At 37.6% G+C, this 18835-nt stretch overlaps 1 protein-coding gene across 1 annotated transcript in view; it reads left to right on the plus strand.

The window, feature by feature from the left end:
* The window catches only part of LRRK2 (leucine rich repeat kinase 2), a 144963-nt gene that overhangs the window by 1757 nt on the left and 124371 nt on the right, over nucleotides 1-18835 (plus strand). The window contains exons 2-8 of the mRNA XM_077753653.1: nucleotides 2599-2726; nucleotides 4212-4356; nucleotides 4620-4705; nucleotides 9859-9968; nucleotides 12251-12339; nucleotides 15512-15646; nucleotides 18213-18347. Of these exons, the coding sequence (XP_077609779.1) occupies nucleotides 2599-2726; nucleotides 4212-4356; nucleotides 4620-4705; nucleotides 9859-9968; nucleotides 12251-12339; nucleotides 15512-15646; nucleotides 18213-18347 (828 nt within the window). The remainder of the gene's footprint in view (nucleotides 1-2598; nucleotides 2727-4211; nucleotides 4357-4619; nucleotides 4706-9858; nucleotides 9969-12250; nucleotides 12340-15511; nucleotides 15647-18212; nucleotides 18348-18835) is intronic.

Here is an 18835-nt window from a genome sequence, read left to right on the forward strand (position 1 = left end):
CACCCAGGCGCCCCCCAAAGTGATTGTCTTGATTTACACTCCTAACAGTTCTGTACACGTATTCCAGTTGCTTCACATCCCACCTAATCACTGCTGTATATATATATTTTTTGAGAGTCAGAGAGAGACAGCACGAGCAGGGGAGGGTCAGAGAGAGAGAGATACAGAATCCAACGACAGGCTCCAGGCTCTGAGCTGGCTGTCAGCACAGAGCCTGACACGGGGCTCAAACCCACGAACTGTGAGATCATGTCCTGAGCCGAAGTCGGACACTTAACTGAGTAAGCCACCCAGGAACCCCATCACTGCTATTAAAAACTTTAAATTTTTGGTTAATCTGAGAGGTATGAAATGGTATTTCATTATGGCTTTAATATGCACTTTCCTGATTACTAGTGGGGTTGAGCATCTTTTGATAGGTTTAATGGCATTTTCTCCTCTGTACATTGCCTTTTATATCTTTTTGTTCAAATAAAAACTAGACTATCTTTCCCTTTATTATTTGTGATAATTCTTTTTACATACTCGTATTAGTCTTTTGTTGATTATATGCATTGCAAAAATCTTCTAGCTTTTGGTCATCTTTTAACTTTGTTGATGGAGTCTTTTATAGGCAGTGTTTTAAATGTTCATGTATCTGAATTTAACTACCTTTGCCTTTATGGGAAGTGATGATTACATCTTGTCTTTTACTACCTTAAGGTCATAAAATAGTCACTCCCCCAAAACATTTAGTTTCACTTTTCATATAATAATGTTCTGTCCAGGGGTGCCTAGGTGGCTCAGTTGGTTATGCTCTTGATTTCGGCTCAGGTCACGATTTCATATTTGTAAGATGGAGCCCCACGTTGGACTCCACACTAAGCACGGAGCCTGCTTAGGATTCTCTCCCTCCCTTTCCTTCCCTTCCCTCTGCCCCTCCTTCACTTACACTTGCACACATGTGTACACTCTCTCTCAAAAATAAAAATGTAAAAAAACGTTTAATCCACATAAAATCTATTTTTAATGTGGTGTGAATTGATATTTTCTCTACAACTAGTGGTCTCAGATTCATTTCACAGATAGTCCATTCTCCTTCCACTGATCCACAATGCAACTTTGGTCATATATCATTTCCATACATGTGAGGGTGTGTTTCTGGATTCCTATGATCTTCATTGGCCATTTTATATGCTGTGCTATTAATATGCCAATTACTGCCCAGACCATCATAAGACTCAACACTGCTTCACATCTTGTATGAATTATGCCCCGCATAAGGACACCAGGCTGAGGGATGGGTTTAGTCTGAAACCCAAACCCTGCTTTGTGCACCATGGCACAGGGCTGTGCCTGCCTGGAATGAGAGACATCTCTGATACAGAAAGACATTGCAGGTACTTTTCCTTCCTCTGGAAAATTAACAAAAGGCAATGGAGGTCCTGACTCAATGGTTAATCGGGCAATTCCCCCACTTTGTCCTCCTTCAAAAGTGTCTTGACTCTTCTAGACCCTTCATTCTTATTGAAATTTATAAATTTTTTTTTGCTGAGATTTTCATAAGACTTGTATTGTTTTTATTATTTTCTGGAGAACTGGCATCTTTTTGATATTTCATTTTCTCATTAATTGATATGGCCTATCCATTTATTTATGCCTTGCCAATACATTTTAACATAATTTAATAATTTCTTCATAAAGATTTTTAAAATATGGTTAAATCTATTCTCAAGTGTTTTCTTTCTTTCTCATTATTGTTATTGTACACACATACACAGAGAATTATATTGTACAATTGTATGTTACCAGTGTTGAGGAATACAATTTTTGTATTATCAACATAGTTTTCTTATTGTCTGTTCATGTTCAGAACTTTAGCCCACTTTTCTCCTGGGGTGTCTGTGGAGTGTCTTTCCTCTTCCCACTGTTTCCCCCCTCCCCAGTGATTTGTAAGAACTTTTTAAAGATGAAGTCTAATTGTTTTTTGTCACATGTATTGCTACTGTTTTTTAAAGTTTATCCTTTGCTTTTCACTCCTATTTTTTTCCTTGACTATTGAAAATTTAAGTTCTCAAGGAGTCACGTATACTAACCTTCTGTTTTTTTCTTATTTTTGCGTCCCCATAAAATTTTGATTAAGTAACTATTATCTATATTTTCTCTTTAAAATAATATTCATTTAACATTTTTATCCATGTTAAAATGTTTGTTTTGGGGGCGCCTGGGTGGCTCAGTTGGTTAAGCATCCGATTTCGGTTCAGGTCATGATCTCACGGTTTGTGGGTTCAAGCCCCACGTCGGGCTCTGTGCTGACGGCGCAGAGCCTAGAGCCTGCTTCGGATTCTGTGTCTCCCTCTCTCTCTGACCCTCTCTCTCTCTCAGAAATAAATAAAACACTTAAAAATATTAAAATGTTTGTTTTGGTATTATCCATGTTTGTTTTGGTGTTTGCTGTAATTAGCAATTTATTTTATTTTTTCTTCCCAGGAAGTTAGCCAAATGTTCTAGCACCATTTTATTCTCCACTGAACACACCTCTATCATGAGTTTTTGCCTGTAGCCTTCCTTTGCAGACTCATTAACTATCTGCAGAGTTAATATGTCTTGGGATTTTAGTTAATCAATTTAACATTTTTGAAAGCGAAGAGGATATTCTCCCTGACCACTGCAGTAAGAATGCTTGCAACAGAGAATTCATGTTTCCGTATTACCTGTCCAACAATCTGGCTAGTAGACAGTATTCAGTAGTCAAGAGGCGGATGAAAGAATTGAGGACAAGAGGAGACACCTTTTTACTTAGATTTAGTTTTCTTTGGAAGGGAGGTAGATTTTGATTTTCTGCAAGAAAACATCCAGTAGACTGGGGAGGAGAAATGGATGCAGAGGAAAGGAAAGGAAGGCATGGAAGGGAGAATTCTTAGGAATGTTTGGAGATATTGATTGGTTAGCCAGAAGTTGAAACAAGTTCAGAAACTAACTAGAAAAGGATAGGCTGCAGGTATGATCAAGATAACAAGGTTGAGAGTTTTTTTATGTTTTGTTTTCATTATGGAAAATTTATACAGAGTAAATAGTACCATAGGCCACATGAACCCATGACCTATCAATTCAAAAGTTGGTTTTATTTCATCATACCTCCATCTATTTCACCCCTTTCTCCACCACTGGATTACTCTGAAGCAAATCCTAGCCATTCTCTCTTTTGACCTGTAAATTTTAGCATGTGCCTGTGAAAGATAAAGTTTTTATGACAACAAAGCATATTTACAGTATCGAGATTGAATTAGAATTTGCAAATCTACTAATGTTTTCAGAAGCCGAGCTCATTTTGATTCGAGGGGTAGAGTGTAAAGAACCTGATTCAGCCCGGCATTAGATCCACCTGGGTTCAGGTCATGGCTCTCAGCTTCCTATCTGTGGACTCTTACAATGTCTTATCTTATCAACTCTAAATCTCAATGTCCTCATTAGTACAAGAAGGATAAGTAGTCCTCTTACCCATTTCAGAATTGTCATCAGGATAAGGCAACCGAAGTGAAAACAAACCGTGGAAAACTGCAGTGCTAACTTGTGTAAATCACCCCCAAAACAGATCATCTGAAGGCGTAGATCATCTTTGTTTAGTCTTGACGATGTCTCTTGCTTAGATTTCTCTTCCTGAAAAACACTTTACTTTGGCACTTTTTTTTTTACTTTAGGGTTATAGACACTTCTAAGTAATTTTCAGTGCCAACAGAGCAATGTTTAGGATTGTATCTTTCACTCTTTCTAGTTTTCTTTTATAGCCTCATTTCATTTCCCCTTTGTTTCTGTTTAGTTTTAACAGCGCTGAGGACTGATGACTCTGGTGTGCCTCGATTATCCAGACCCTACGGAAGGCGAATTTTCCTCAAAAGTTAAGTTTAGTGGACTTTTGGCCAATAGAGCTTTAGATAACTACATGGGGCGGAGTAGAGGGGGGTGGGTGGGAGATTATTTCCTTCCCTACAAATAGCCACAGCCACCATAGAAAACAAGCCTTTAGCTGGCCACATTTTGATTGCAAAAAATCTCTCTCCATCCTTGGTGTGGGGGGGAGAATTACTCATCTCCCTATAGGGGGAACTCTAAAGAACATGTTTTTCTAAAGGGGCCAACTGGGCGGTGTCCTCCTTTCCCAACGCCCAGATTTCTATTCTTAGATCTGGAGATAGGCGGAGGCTTTCATTTTTCCTTTATCTGGCTTCCAGACCCTCCCCTGGGNGTGCGAGGAGGAAGACGAGGAAACTCTGAAGAAGTTGATAGTCAGGCTGAACAATGTCCAGGAAGGCAAACAGATAGAGAGCCTGGTCCAAATTCTGGAGGATATGCTGGTGTTCACGTACGCGGACCACGGTAATCATTTGCAGGGAAGCTGTTTCCCTCCCCCCCACCCCCCTCCCCGCTGCCTCTGTTGCAAACTTTCTCCCTCGCACTTCGGAGCTGCACAGACCTGGACTCTTGAGAAGCCACAAACGCTCTACTCCTTAGGGCAGAAGGGAGCTGAGAATGCTCGGAAGGTCTTACGCTCACTTCTGTTTCCTCCCCTGTTCCAGACCCCAAAGGGGGTGCGTGAATAGTGACTTTACTTGTTTTCCCCTCACCCCCTTCTTTTCCAGCCTCCAAGTTATTTCAAGGCAAAAATGTCCACGTGCCTGTGTTGATCGTCTTGGACTTGTATATGAGAGTCGCTAGTGTGCAGCAGGTAAAGGAATTGTTTACATGTTGCCCATTCCCCCTTCTCTTTGGAAATAGATGTTTTTCTGTCAGTATATTGTACCCAGAAGTTCTGGGTTATTTCTGACATTTGGCTTCACAAACCACTGACTGTGATTTTAAGAAGGAAGGGTTGTCAAACCATTATCAAAGGTTAAGGGTGCGAAAGGGCCCACTAACTGCCCTCTAATGGTTTTGTTGAAATAAATTTATACCACAAACCTGCAGAATGTGGTTGACGGTGGGCAGGAAATAATTATGGGTTGAGATTTAGCTCTGTTATTGGGTGGATGAGTTCATCAGCATTTAATAAAATTATTCGCAGAATCTTTACCAATGTACAGCATGTCTTAGAGATGACACAGTTGTGAATAGTTTGGGAAACGAGAAAAATTAAGTTAGAAAAATTAATAGTTAAATTAGAAAGACGTAACTGGCAGATTCTCATAGGTTTAGGTTTTTATTTTTTAAATTTGAAGACAGATTTCTAGCTTTTAGTTATAGTGGACCTTGCATTATCCGAAGAAAGTGATGCGTTACCATTCTCTTATAAGCTAAGTTAATAAACAAGTGAACTTAGAATTTGTACCATAGGAAACACAGAAATTTGCTTAATAATACCTTAAATATATTTTTAAAAAGGGGGTCCTGAAGTCATAATTAAGGATGGTTTACAGTCAAAACAAATTATTGCCTAATGTATTAACTTCCGTTGTAGATTTTGAGATTTAGAGAACTGAAATCAGTTTTGTCATTTGCATGCTGTTGGGTGCTGGAGGGAAAGAGAATTGAACTTTGAATTCTGTGAAGGTGTAGTCAGAAAGCCAGTGTTTCTGAATACTGGAGAGGTTAAACAGAAGTAAGAATTATCTGGAGATCTCCAAATCTGTATCTATCTACCTTCATCTTTATGTTCATCTCTGTATCCAGCTATGTCTGGTTTGGGTGAACCGTACACCTAGCTTCTTTTATTTTTATTCATTAAAAAAAATATTTTTTAATGTATTATTTGGAGAGAGATAGAGAGAGAGAGTGCAGGAGGGGTAAAAGGAGAAGGAGACACAGAATCTGAAGCAGGTCTAGGCTCTGAGCTGTCAGCACAGAGCCTGACGTGGGTCCTGAACCCACAGACCCCAGGATCATGACCTGAGCTGAAGTCGACTGCTTAACTGACTGAGCCACCCAGATGCCCCCTTCTATGAGGATATTTCTATCTGGGATAAATGGTTATTTTAATTTTTCTTCAACTGAAATATTTCCCATCTGACTATTGATTTTCAGGTTGTTAGCAGACAAAATCATGAAAAGGTGGAGGCCTGAAAAAGACACTGTTCCTTTTAGCACCCAGCGTCTGAATTTTGCCCATGAAATATGAGTCACATTGCTCTCCACCCACATCATCCCTTCTTATTTGCCTCTGCTTTGGTGTTCAAAAGTGCCTTGTCTGCCAGCCTCTCCTCCTTGGATTCTGTGCTTGGTAGAGAGAGTCCCCTTGTTCGGTGCCACTCAACATCCTCAGGGCCCTGGGATGGCTTGGTCTGCAGGGTGCAGAGGAGACAGTGCTAAACTCGAGAATCCAGTGAAAGTTGGAACATATGCACAACTTCATTTGTTGTTTTAGAAGCTGCCCAAGCCTAGACATGTTTGTCTGGAGTAGTTATGAATGTCACTTAATATCCTTGTCCTGTGGGTACCAGAGACAAAGGATGCAAAGAAATAAGGAACTGTCTTTTGATTTGGTTATTTAATGGAATGCAATTAGTAGTTTTAGCACCAGACGTGTATCAGTCTGCAGAACGCATTATGTATATTACATCATTTGATTCTCGTTGGAATCTCTGTGCCCTTTAGAAAAATACTGGCTGTTTTTACCTCAGAGTAAAAGTGGTTAAGTAGCTCATTTAGGATCACAGAGCTAATGACAGAACCAGGACTCAGGTCTTCACATTACCTTCAAATTCACTTTCCACCTTGTAGTCCACTAGCTGCTAAATTCACAAGCTTTTTGTGCAAGTAAGAAACACAATGGTTTGCTCCAAATACCGTGGCCAAGCCAGGCAGAATTACATTATCAATTTTAGTTATCATTGGTTTTATCAAAGGGATGTAGAAAGGGCTCTTTCTACTGATATTTAAAAAAAAATTGTTTATTTTTGAGAGAGAGAGAGAGTGAGAGAGCAAGCAAGGGAGGGGCAGAGAGAGAGAGAGAGAGAGAGAGAGAGAGAATCTGAAGCAGGCTCCAGGCTCTGAACTGTCAGCACAGTAAAATATCTCTACTGATATTTTAATACACCACTTTAAAAAAGTGTTTTTGGGGCATCTGGTGGCTCAGTTGGTTAAGGGTCCGACTTCGGCTCAGGTCATGATCTCACAGTTTGTGTGTTTAAGCCCAATGTTGGGCTCTGTGTGACAGCTCAGAGCCTGGAGCCTGTTTCAGATTCTGTGTCTCCCTCTCTCTCTGCCCCTTCTCCGCTCTCTCTCTGTCTCTGTCTCTCAAAGACATAAAATTTTTTTTTAAAAAGTTTTTTTTTGCTTCAAATTTCTTCATAGTTGTGGCATAATTAATACAGATATCCTTTAATGCTTTCTATGTTGAATTAATTGGAGGTGCTGTATTGACACCTAATGAATGATAAATTTAGGAAGGTAAGATAAATTCACAAGTAAATATTAAAATTTGTTTCCTTGGGTGCCTGGGTGGCTTAGTCGAAAGTGTCCGACTTTGATTCAGGCCATGATTTCATGGCTCATGAGTTCAGGCTCTTCATTGGGCTCCATGCTGACAGCTCAGAGCCTGGAACCTGCTTTGGGTTCTGTGTCTCCATCTCTGCCCCTCCTTCACTCACACTCAGTCTCTCTCTCAAAAATAAATACATATTTAAAAAATTAAAAAAATATATACTTTGTTTCCAGAGTTCATTTAACATGATATTCCAGATTCCAAATTTGCATTTTCAAGGTCTTTTTATATTTTATTAATGCCCCTTAACAAATGGCAGTTCTTAGAGAATTAATAGGCTAGTTGTCTTGTATTTTCCTTTTTCTGACAGGCATCTCATCATTTCTCTGTGCTCCTCAATTTTACATTACTTGTCTTTATGCACAGTTTCAACGCTTGAAGTAAGGGAGCAAAATAAATGAAAGCGACTAAAATTGTCTTTAACCCCTAGACTCTTTCCCATTGTGCATTAATTAGATGCTGGAATTTGCAGAATAATTACAATAAAGTAAAACTACCAATTTAATTGTATTATAACTGCGCAGGATAGGAGCCTTTTCTCTGAAAGATAAGCTTTTAATTGAGTAGATTAATGGGTCACTTGTTACCTCTGCTCTGCTGCCCGCGGTTCTGTTTAATCCTAGAGGTTCAGTTGCTTTAGTCCTTTTGCGAAGCAATTACCAATGCTGCCTATTCACCAGCCAAAACAGAACAGGTTTTCTCCTTGAGCCAGTCATGCAGGTACAGAAGTGAGTAGCACATTCTACGTGATTTGTGATTTATTTTTCACCGGAAGCTGTTCCGAATGTTATTTTCTTAAATACGTGGGAAAAGAAGTCTCCGTGTATTTTACGCAAGCACAAAAATAGCCAGTTTCTATGACAGCTGGATTGTCAATGTCTCTTCAGCTTACGTGGAGGAGGATGTCCTACTTAAATATAGGTAAAAATAGCTGTCAGAAATTGCTGTCTTTTCAAGCAATTTGACATTATGTAAAAGGATGTAATGACAGAGTAAAGCAATTCATGCTTAATTCAGAAAAGACTCAGAAATAATGTTATAAAGAGATCTTGTGAAATCATTTTTATCGTATGAGCTATCCCTTGTTTATTCCTGTAAACAACGAATTTGGGCCATTGTTCCTCATTGGATGCACAGAAATTCTCACGCTGTTATTCAGCTCTGCATCTCTCGGCTCCATTTGTGCATCCAGTTTGTCTAGCAAGAGGCCTTGCTGCAGCAGTATCTTTACTGTTCAGCACCCTACTTTCCCCACAAGTTAGTTTCAGAGATTTCCATTTCCCTTTTTGAATGACCACATTTCGAATTCCTCTGAAATCTGGGTCAAGTCCTACCTTTCCTATATTGTATTCTCTGCGTAATTGTAACCAACAGTGAATCCCCCTGTCAGGATTCATATAATATCAGTGTTTATCACACATCATACTTTGGCAATTTTTCATAAATCTCTATAGGCTACATATTTATGCATTTTCTATTTTCCTTTTTTGTGACTATATCAAATCTAGTTCTGTAGTATAGTATAGAAAGAATGGAAGATTCCTTAAATTTAGAGAGGAATATACAACAGAGTGAGTTAAATTTAATCTCTAGTTTGAAATTCAAATACCATATTTTTAAAAAATTTGTATTTTAAAAATTGTATTTTTTCAGAAGTAAAGCGCAGCTTATTCAAGTTGGTATCATGTTCAGCATACTGAAAGAAGATATATTTAAAAATGCATCAGTAAGATCATATTTCATTTGGAAATGTGAAAAAGTCTAGGGGCATTTTTGATGTCGACATCTCATCAACCCGTATTTAGATGTTCTAAAGAAACTTAGAGGGATCCATTGAGAAATGCTACCTCTTGTCTTTCTTATAGCACCTTTCTCTTTTTCTTGTAACAGATATTAGATTGCCATCAGACAATTCTGTTTCTCTGCTAATTATTCTAGCTACCTACCTGTGGGGCAGTCTTTCCTACTAACTTACTTTGCTATCAAAATCTCCAACTTCCCCAAATCCTCCATCACTAACCACTTCATTTTTTTCTTACCACTAACTGTCAGGTAAATGTGACTTAAAAGTCCTGTACTTCATAATCTTGGTATGTCCTCTGAAACTACTTTTTGTGTTTCATTTCATTTTTTATTTTATTTCTTTTTATTTAGATAATAGAGAATCTATTTCTTTCATCATTCAGAAACACCTTACTATTTTTTTGTATGCACTTTTGGTATGATATTTGGAGAAAAATGTATTTTAAATATATGGCGTGTTTTCCTCAGTAAGCATTTTAGGATATCATTTTGTTTTAAAATAATTATTTAAAAGTAATGTAGTCATCTTTTCCACTAAGGATGAATGTGTTCCATTAGCATGTTAAAAAGACGTGAATATTTGGTTTTCTTGCTTTCAGGTGGGTTGGTCACTTCTATGCAAATTGATAGAAATCTGTCCAAAAACAATGCAAAGCTTAATGGGACCTCAGGATGTTGGACATGATTGGGAAGTACTTGGGGTTCACCAGTAAGTATGGCAGATGTATAAAAACAAACTTCATTATTTACCTGGACATATGATAACCACACTCTTTATATATCACATATTTGTAACCTAAGCCAATCTGGTAAAATCCTCTAAAATACAGATATTCTTTTTCTCAATCAATGACTTATATTTATAGACAGCTTTCAATTCAGGAATATATTCTCTAATTGAATTAGAAAGCCGACGTTTGAGGTAGAATTGAGGTGCTATTATTATTTTAATAATGTAATGATACAGTTATACAATCGGTTAAGTTGTAGATTTTTTATGACTACTTATGAATTCAAACTAGGAAGTATTTTAATTTTTACTTGTAGAACTGATACAGACCACTAGTTCTTAAAAAATTATGGGTACTGAAAAGTTCTGTAAATAGTAATTTTGAAGCTTATGCTTTACTGTCTTTAAAAAGTACATTTCTCTATATTCATACATCTATATTTATGAGCTTAAACCACAGCTTTCAAAATGAAGAAAAAAGAGGAAATTACCTTTCAGCACATCTGCAGCCAAATCATGATAGCTATTTTACCAGCTATGTTAGTTACAGCAATTTGCAACAATGACTTCATAGATGAGACCACTTCTTTAGCCATCAAGTTAAGAAAAAAATTACTGAAGAAAAATGTGTTTCCAGGAAAATCCTTTGTGGATAACTTTTTTCGTTGACATTTAAAAATGATCTTCTGTCATTCATTAACTCTAGGTGCCCGATATACCTAATGTGACTTTTCTTTACTGCAGAGAAGTGAATACCGATTGTTTTCCATGACACATAGCTTGTGACAAACGTTTTTTATGCAAAACAAATGTAACATCTTTGTATTGTTTGTTAGTATCAGCCATTACTGCAAATTTAAACAAATCAGAACTGTTTGTTCATAGGTGAGCATATCTGTGCTTAATTGTTTTTCTATCTTTGATGTTTCACGTGTTGCTGATCTTCAGTTTCCAGGATCTAAAGAGTGTTTTGAAAAGTACATATTCACAGTTACTGTATGTTCTCATAGCCAAAGTAATTTCTGAAATTCTGTGAGTCAGTTCTAAAGTACATGACATTTAATGTGGAATTGTATGAAATATAACTGTAATTAGTAACTGAAATGCTATGTGTCCCTTGGTTTGGCTGAGAATTTCCAAAATCCCCAAAGATTAGCAATCTGTAACTTAAGGGAGTTTCAGAAAACTTACCTAGTCATATTCTAGTACAAACCAACTGTTCAAATTAAATTACATAAACATTTCTATAGGGAGTCTCATTCACTCATTCATTCAGTCAGTGACTCATTCACTCATTTATTCATTTATTCAATTACCCTCCATTCATCATTTATTACACTCCTGCTTTAGGCCTGAAGTAGTGTGAACGAGGTAGACACATTGCTTTCTGTAGTGGAGCATATTAGATCATTCCCAGCAAACTTTATTGTAAAACATAATCTGCCCATATTCAAGGACTTTTTTCCACCAAAGGCTATTAGTACCAAAGAAGAAGTCTTGTGTGGAGACAGAGTCAGGAATAGTGGGTGTGGTGCAGGGGCTGGGTAGGGCAGTGCCGGTTGGAAGAGAATTGACAGGGAGTCGAGAGACAGAGTCTCTCACTCTCTCATCTTGCCGGCTGGAGAGCACGTGAATGTCACCAGGCTCTGTCTTATAATGACGTAAAGCTAAATACAACTAGTAGACTAAAAATTGTATATTTTAGACTTGACTAGCTCAGGGAGAAATGGAATGGATTTGAACTAATTGAGCATTGTTGATAATACTAAGTTCACTATGATAAAATATTGTTAATTCCTCTTTCAAAATTAGTGAAAAATAATGATTTGAATATTCATATGGATTCTCAATTATCTGTACAAACTAACATCTTTATTACATCTCTCTATATTTTAATATATCAACATGCATAACGTGTAATTCACAAGTTTATATCACACATAAAAATGGGCTTCATCTTTTGATACACATAATTCTTCATGATATTTTGGATATGGAGTTGGGTAAAAATAATTAATAATTGAATTTGAATATTCATAAGAAAAAAGTATAACTTTTTTATTGAGACTCATAATATTTCCCTCTTAATTATTATAAGACTGGCTCGGTTTTAATGGAAGGAAAACTACACAAGCTTCAATGTAGGGAATGAAATACGGTGAGATGAGTGAAAATATAGGTGAGTGAAATACAGTATCTGAAAAAGCAAACATCTAGGTATGAGAATTCACTCTTAACTTCATTTCTGTTTTTAATTACAGACTGATTCTTAAAATGCTAACAATTCATAATGCCAGTGTAAATCTGTTAACAGTGGGACTGAGGGCCTTAGATCTTCTCCTAACTTCAGGTAATACATACACATATATATTTTTAATGTGGACTCAAATTAAAAAGTATTTTAAATGATTTAGTAAATGTCTTTTTAAGAATATAATATAACCTAAATACCAGTGATTTCTGAAAATTTTTCTGTTTCTGTTTTCTCACCTTATCTCTTTTCTGTATACTTTTTCTCTCAAAAATCTCACCCAATATCTTTGGCCTTAAGCATCACCTTATATATTTTTCCCAAACCTTATATATGCTTCCCAAGTCTGGCCCCATTAACTTGTTAGCTATACATGTCCTTGTCATTATTATCTTTCTCCATTATATCTTTAATACGTTTCCTATATATCCTAGGGTATGACATAATAGTAATATTTTTAAAATACATTACATTACCTCTTGAATATATGCTAGATGCCAGGCTTCATATGTAAAATACCTCACATGCTTTTTTAAATGTAATCCTCAGAATGTCTCTGGAGATAGGTATTTGATCTCAGTTTTCTTTTTTTTAAATGTTTATTTATTTCTAGGAGACAGAGAGAGAGACAGCGTGAGCCGGGGAGGGTCAGAGAGAGAGGGAGTCACAGACTGAAACAGGCTCCAGGCTCTGAGCTGGCAGTTAGCACAGAGCCCGACGCGGGGCTCGAACCCACGAACCGTGAGATCATGACCTAAGTGAAAGTCGGACGCTTAACCGACTAAGCCACCCAGGCGCCCCTGATCTTAGTTTTCTAGTGAGGGACATTGAAGCATAAAGACATTGCCTCAGCCAATAACTAGCAGAAGCAGGGTCTGAGTCCACATATCAGGTTCTTTCCTTGAGGACACTTCTGCTTGTAGGATTATGTATCTGAACACAAAGAATCTCGGTTCAGTGCAATAGTTGTGACCATTGCTGAGATGGACACTTGCTATTATGTAGGGTTCTGAGAACAGAGGTTGCTCAGAGGGGAGCTAATCATGATGATAGGGAGGGGTCTTCCCCCTCCAAGTGGTGGAGGGTGCTTTAGGTCCAGAGAAAAGCATGTGTTGAGTTGCAAATACCTGGGAAGATATCATGCTAAGCATGATAAGGGTTGAGCCTGTGGGGTGGAAAGATTTTAAATGACTTCATTGGCCCTGTTAAGTAATGAGGACTGGATAGAAGAAAGAGGAAGAAGGAGGGTGACGATCAGAGCATGAAAGGAGAGGGGTAGGAAGGACCAGAAGGTCTTCAACACAGCCTTTTATTAAAATATATAATGGAATGTGCCAACTTGTCTTAACCATGATTTATTTAAAACCCATCCTTGGGAGCCTTTTTTTCTTTGTTGTTTGTTTTTCCCTTTGCAATGGACAGGAGACTGAGAGTTTATGAATTTGAAAAATCTTCCAGTACTGGAATATGTTGAAGTCAGCAATGTGGAGACAATTAGAAAATTTGACATGGGTCTTGAAAAGACTGGCTAATTTAGTATTTTCCACATAATATTAAGAATTTTGCACTGGTAGGACAGTTTTTAATATGTTTTCAAATTCATTTCAGATACTTATCAGAGGTTAACTTGTGGATTGTTTTTATTGATTGGCTTATTAGTTCATTGATTTAATAGCTGTTGGGCACTTACCGTTGTGCGGGCTACCAGAGAATTCTAAGGCAGATTAGGCAGACTTCTTATGATGTAGAACTTCACAATCCAGCACCACAGCCCAATTTAACTTTTTACAATGAAGGAAATGCTGCACCTGTCAGTATCATGGCAAGTAGCCATACATGGCTATTGAACACCCGAAATGTAGGAAACTAAATTTTAATTTAATTTATTTTAATTAATTTAAATTTGAGTTTGAAAAGCCACATGTGCTTAGTGGCTGAATTGGACAGGACAGGCAAATACATAAAAAGTAGTATAAGAAATCATTTCAATTTAATGAGAGAAGTATTATAACAGGGATATGACAAAAACCACTGCAGGAACATTAGAGAAAAAGAGAGAAGTCAAACCCCTTAGAAGGACGTGGGAACGTGGACATAAACTGCCTAAGTAATCCAGCTCTGCCTCTTATTAATTGTTGGACCTTGAACAGAGCCACTATAGGTCACTTAACCTTTCCGTGATTTAGTCTTCTTATCTCTGTAATGGGGATCTCATCTACCTGGTGGGGTCATGGTGGGTTTACATGTGTTGTTAGAATGACCTACTTCAACCTGTATATGACAGGTCATGTGCTAGACACATGTTTACTACTACTACCACTCATATTCCAGTACTTGTTTTTATTGACAGAATAGGGGCTGTTTGTGGTTATTTCTTGAATTGTGGCAGGAATATGTATGGTGTGGGAAGAGGCAGGGGCATTCCATGCAGTCAGTACAAGTGCAAAGGGATATCCAAGAAAATGTTTAGTGCTGAGCAAAAGAATTTAGCATGTTTGGAGTTGAGGCAATGTGTAGAGTGAGTGGGGCTGATGAGGTTCATGAAGTGAGTTTTTAAAGGGTCTTATTTGTCAGGCCGAACAGTATGAAAAGACCTTAGAAGATTTTAACATGGGATTTACAGGATCACATTTGTGTTTTTGAAATATAATGCAGGGCATAAACTAGTTAGGGAAGGATTTGAGCCAAGCAAAGCATTAAACAATTGTGTTTGCATTCCAGGTGAGAGCTGATTGGGTCCAGAATACAATGGGAATGGGGGGCCTACTTCAATGGGAATTCCTAAGATAGTTAGAAATAGACTTGAAGGAGTTGGTAATGAGTTGATTCTTTGGTTGGGAAGACTGTAAGAAGAGAGAGGGAGGATGGAAGAAGGAAGATGACTTGGTTGGTAGTTTCTCTCTTGGGTAGCTTGGATATGGTATCACCGAAGAAGATGGGGAGCAGACGCAGGCTAGATATGGGGTGCTCATGGAATAGCCAGATGGTGTTTTCTGAAAAGCAGATAGAAATGCATTTCAGGAGTTTAGGGCAAGAGGTATTGGCTACAGATATTGACTAGGAATCATAGAATTAGAGAAAAGTGTACTGGGAATTTATTTCACTTAGGAAGATTGTAGAGCTTAGTAGGTCTAACATCTGGGGCAACTAAATGGTTTATCAAAAAGAAGATTCTGCAGACCATTTATAGGCCTTGTGTAAAAACCAACTCATTAGATGTTAAAGCAGCTATTTATCTGGGGCATATTGTTTTTTTTTTTTTTCAAAACAGGTAAACTCACTTTGCTGATATTGGATGAAGAAAGCGATATTTTCTTGTTAATTTTTGATGCCATGCGCACATTTTCAGACAATGACCAAGTCCAGAAACTTGGATGCAAAGCTTTACGTGTGCTGTTTGAAAGAGGTATTTAAAAATGTTAAATTCTCTATTTTCATATTTATAGAAGAAGCAAGGGTTTCTTATGGGAAAAGTAAAATGTAACTAAGATAATAAGGTATATAAAATTTTATTAAGAAGTGGAAACTGCCAGTCTAGGATACATAATGAGGTTAATTAAGAGATATTGCTTGTTTTGTGGAATGAATTTCATTCATGGGTTATAAATTATGCCATTGTAGTAGACTGTCTTCCATTGCTTAACAAGGCAGAAGATTCTCTTTGCAAACCGGATGCGTAGGTGTTAAGAAAGAAAAAATAAAACTGTGAAGCCATAGCATGGATTAAATTTGGATTTATGGTGTTGAGTCATCACCAGGGATTTTAGAAATTGCAAAAGGCTCGGTATAAAAAACCAAGAGGTTTACAAAGTACCCCTTAGGAAAAAGACAAACATGTATTTTATTGCATGGCACTAAGATTGATAACAGAGATGATCGTGTAATTTTGGAGTTGGTTGGGACCTTTTGTCCTTCCATTGGCTTGGTGAGGAAATGGATCAGAGAGGTGACATGAGCAATCCGCCCGTGGGCACATAGCGAGTCATTACCACTGCAGTTCAATTTGCCACCAGTTTTCCGAGCACGCTCTGCATCATTAGAAGAACCGGGAGGTGCTGGAGGTTTAGGATAAGAATAACTTATGTGGGTTCTGTGTCTCTTCAGTTTGCCATTCTAGTTTCTGGCAGTTCCAGGAATGGAGCTGTTTAATGCCCTGTCTCATTCTAGAAGGACTTTAAACAGCTTATAGTTATTTATAATACAGTAGAGAAAAATGGATGAGGAAATGTATAAAGGGAAAATAATATAAAGCCTGGCTAAATTTACCCAATACTTCAGGTCCTGAATACTTGTAGAAATCTGGCTCTCTGCTTCTTATGGGGCAAAAAGCTAAACATCGTCTGTTACAAAGTTACTTGAGATAAAAAGAAACCCATTTGTCAGGAGAAGTGATCAGTGTCATGGGAGACCCGGGGGAAATACTCCCTTGGGTTTCCCTGGGTGAGACGATAAAGTGCACACATTTTATAGGGAGTACAAAGTGTATTTTGGTGAAAAAGATTCTATTAAAGAGTCAGAACAGCATGGACCTGGAACCCAGCTCTCTGAAGATCAGGCTTGGTGGAGAAGACAGTTTACTGTGAGTGGGGAATCCAGGAATGTCTTTTGGGATATCTTCTATAAATGTTCTATCTTGGCACTAAGCTTTTGAAGAAAACCTGGCAAAATCAGTCTCGCAAGTCCTGTCCTCTTCTGTGTTGCAGTTTAAGGGCATGTTCTCACTGATAGAAGAAGGGCTAATATCACTGTCTCACCAGCACTGTGGGACCCATCCAGGACATGGGGAAAAGGACCAGGGAGTGTTAAAAGGAAGCTCTTATTCAATAGAAATATTATCAGTGCTGATAGTGTTATGATTGTAAATACTAAAATAGAAAAACTTCTGAATTTCCCAGGACTATCAAGTTCTCCAGGATGTATTGGCACCTGTGAAGTGAATTTTCAAAACCTGAGAGTATACTGTGGAAACTGCACCATAAAATGAGAAAGTTCCATGATACTCCTCATTTATTAGAACCTAACCAATATCCCATCATTTTACAGGGACCTTTGGTATCAAGTTGAAAAATAAAAAAAGTCAGGCTGTTCATGAAGAGTGCTGAGTTTTTCAGCATTTTTGTCAGTACCATTCTCAGACTAGATAAACCAGACTTTTATACATGTTGTTGAGCTACCCATCCAATAAAATGACTCCAAATGGAACTCACTAGCTTGATCAAAAGATTTTCATTATGAAAATTAATAATAATTTCTGATTAAATCAAGACCATTTAGATAGAGTATTTTGAAGTCTAATTACTTGTCATTTGCTAAGTTCACCCCTCTTGAACTGATACATTTAGCTGAGCTGCTTTTCTACAGTGTACCATTTACCACTCCTTTTTAAGTATTGTGATATGTTCACTTCCGGTAGGCCTTTTTAAAATTTTTAAAAATTTTTTAAGCTTATTTATTTATTTTGGGGGGAGAGAGAGAGAGAGAGAGAGAAGGAAGGACAGAGAGAGAGAGGGGGAGACAGAATCCCAAGCAGGTTTCGCGTTGTCAGCACAGAGCCCCATGTAGGACTCAAACTCCCGAACCCTGAGCTGACACCAAGAGTTGGATGCTTAACCAGCTGAGCCACCCAGGTGCCTTTCCAGGAGGCCATGTTTATTAGCAATTGGTCAGTTTTCTCTGTAATCTCCCAAATACAATTATAAAGAATTTTGTTTTTCAGAGAATTGTTGGTCACTAACAACTTTTGCATTTTATAATATGGAGTAATTAATATAAGTCAAAAGAAATTATTTTAATCTGAGTAGCTTTTTCCCCCATTATGAAATTCTTAGCAAGGGTTTTGCTGAAATACATATATTAAAATTACATCTGTTGTATTTACTGTGTCTAATATGATTTACATGAATATTACGTTTTTGAGTAAACTTTTATATCATCTTTAAGCTTTTTCAGCATTTTGTCTTTCATTTTTCTAGTTTCAGAGGAGCAGCTGACAGAATTTGTTGAGAATAAAGATTATATGATCTTGCTAAATGCATTAAAAAATTTTAAAGATGAAGAGGAAATTGTGCTTCATGTAGTGCACTGTTTACATTCCCTAGCAATTCCTTGTAAGTACCCCTGTGCATAATTAATTTTTCTATGTGAAAATTATAACTTACCTCCTTTCTGAGTCCATTTTTTAATGTTTATTTATTTTTTGACAGAGAGAGAGAGAGCGAGCGAGCATGCTAGGGAGTGGGAGAGAGAAGTAGAGAGAATCCCAAGCACGCTCCACACTGTCAGCACAGAGCCTGGATGCGGGGCTTGATCTCATGAACTGTGAGATCCTGACTTGAGCTGAAATCAGGAGTTGAACGTTTAACTGACCAAGCCACCCAGGCGCCCCCTTTCGGAGTCCATTTTAAAAATATTTTTATTATGTAGAAACGTGTAGATACAAACCCCATTTATTTATTCATTTAATTATTTTTTATTTACTGATACTGTCCTGTAACAGCTGGGTCCTGTGCTGGGAAACAGTAGCAGAAAATATAGGCATGTTTCTTGCCTTCTCAGAGCCCATGGTGTATGTACCATCCAGATATGGACAAGTATG

The sequence above is a fragment of the Crocuta crocuta genome, unplaced genomic scaffold (assembly GCF_008692635.1).
Source record: "Crocuta crocuta isolate KB4526 unplaced genomic scaffold, BGI_CrCroc_1.0 scaffold30, whole genome shotgun sequence".
Lineage (NCBI taxonomy): Eukaryota > Metazoa > Chordata > Mammalia > Carnivora > Hyaenidae > Crocuta > Crocuta crocuta.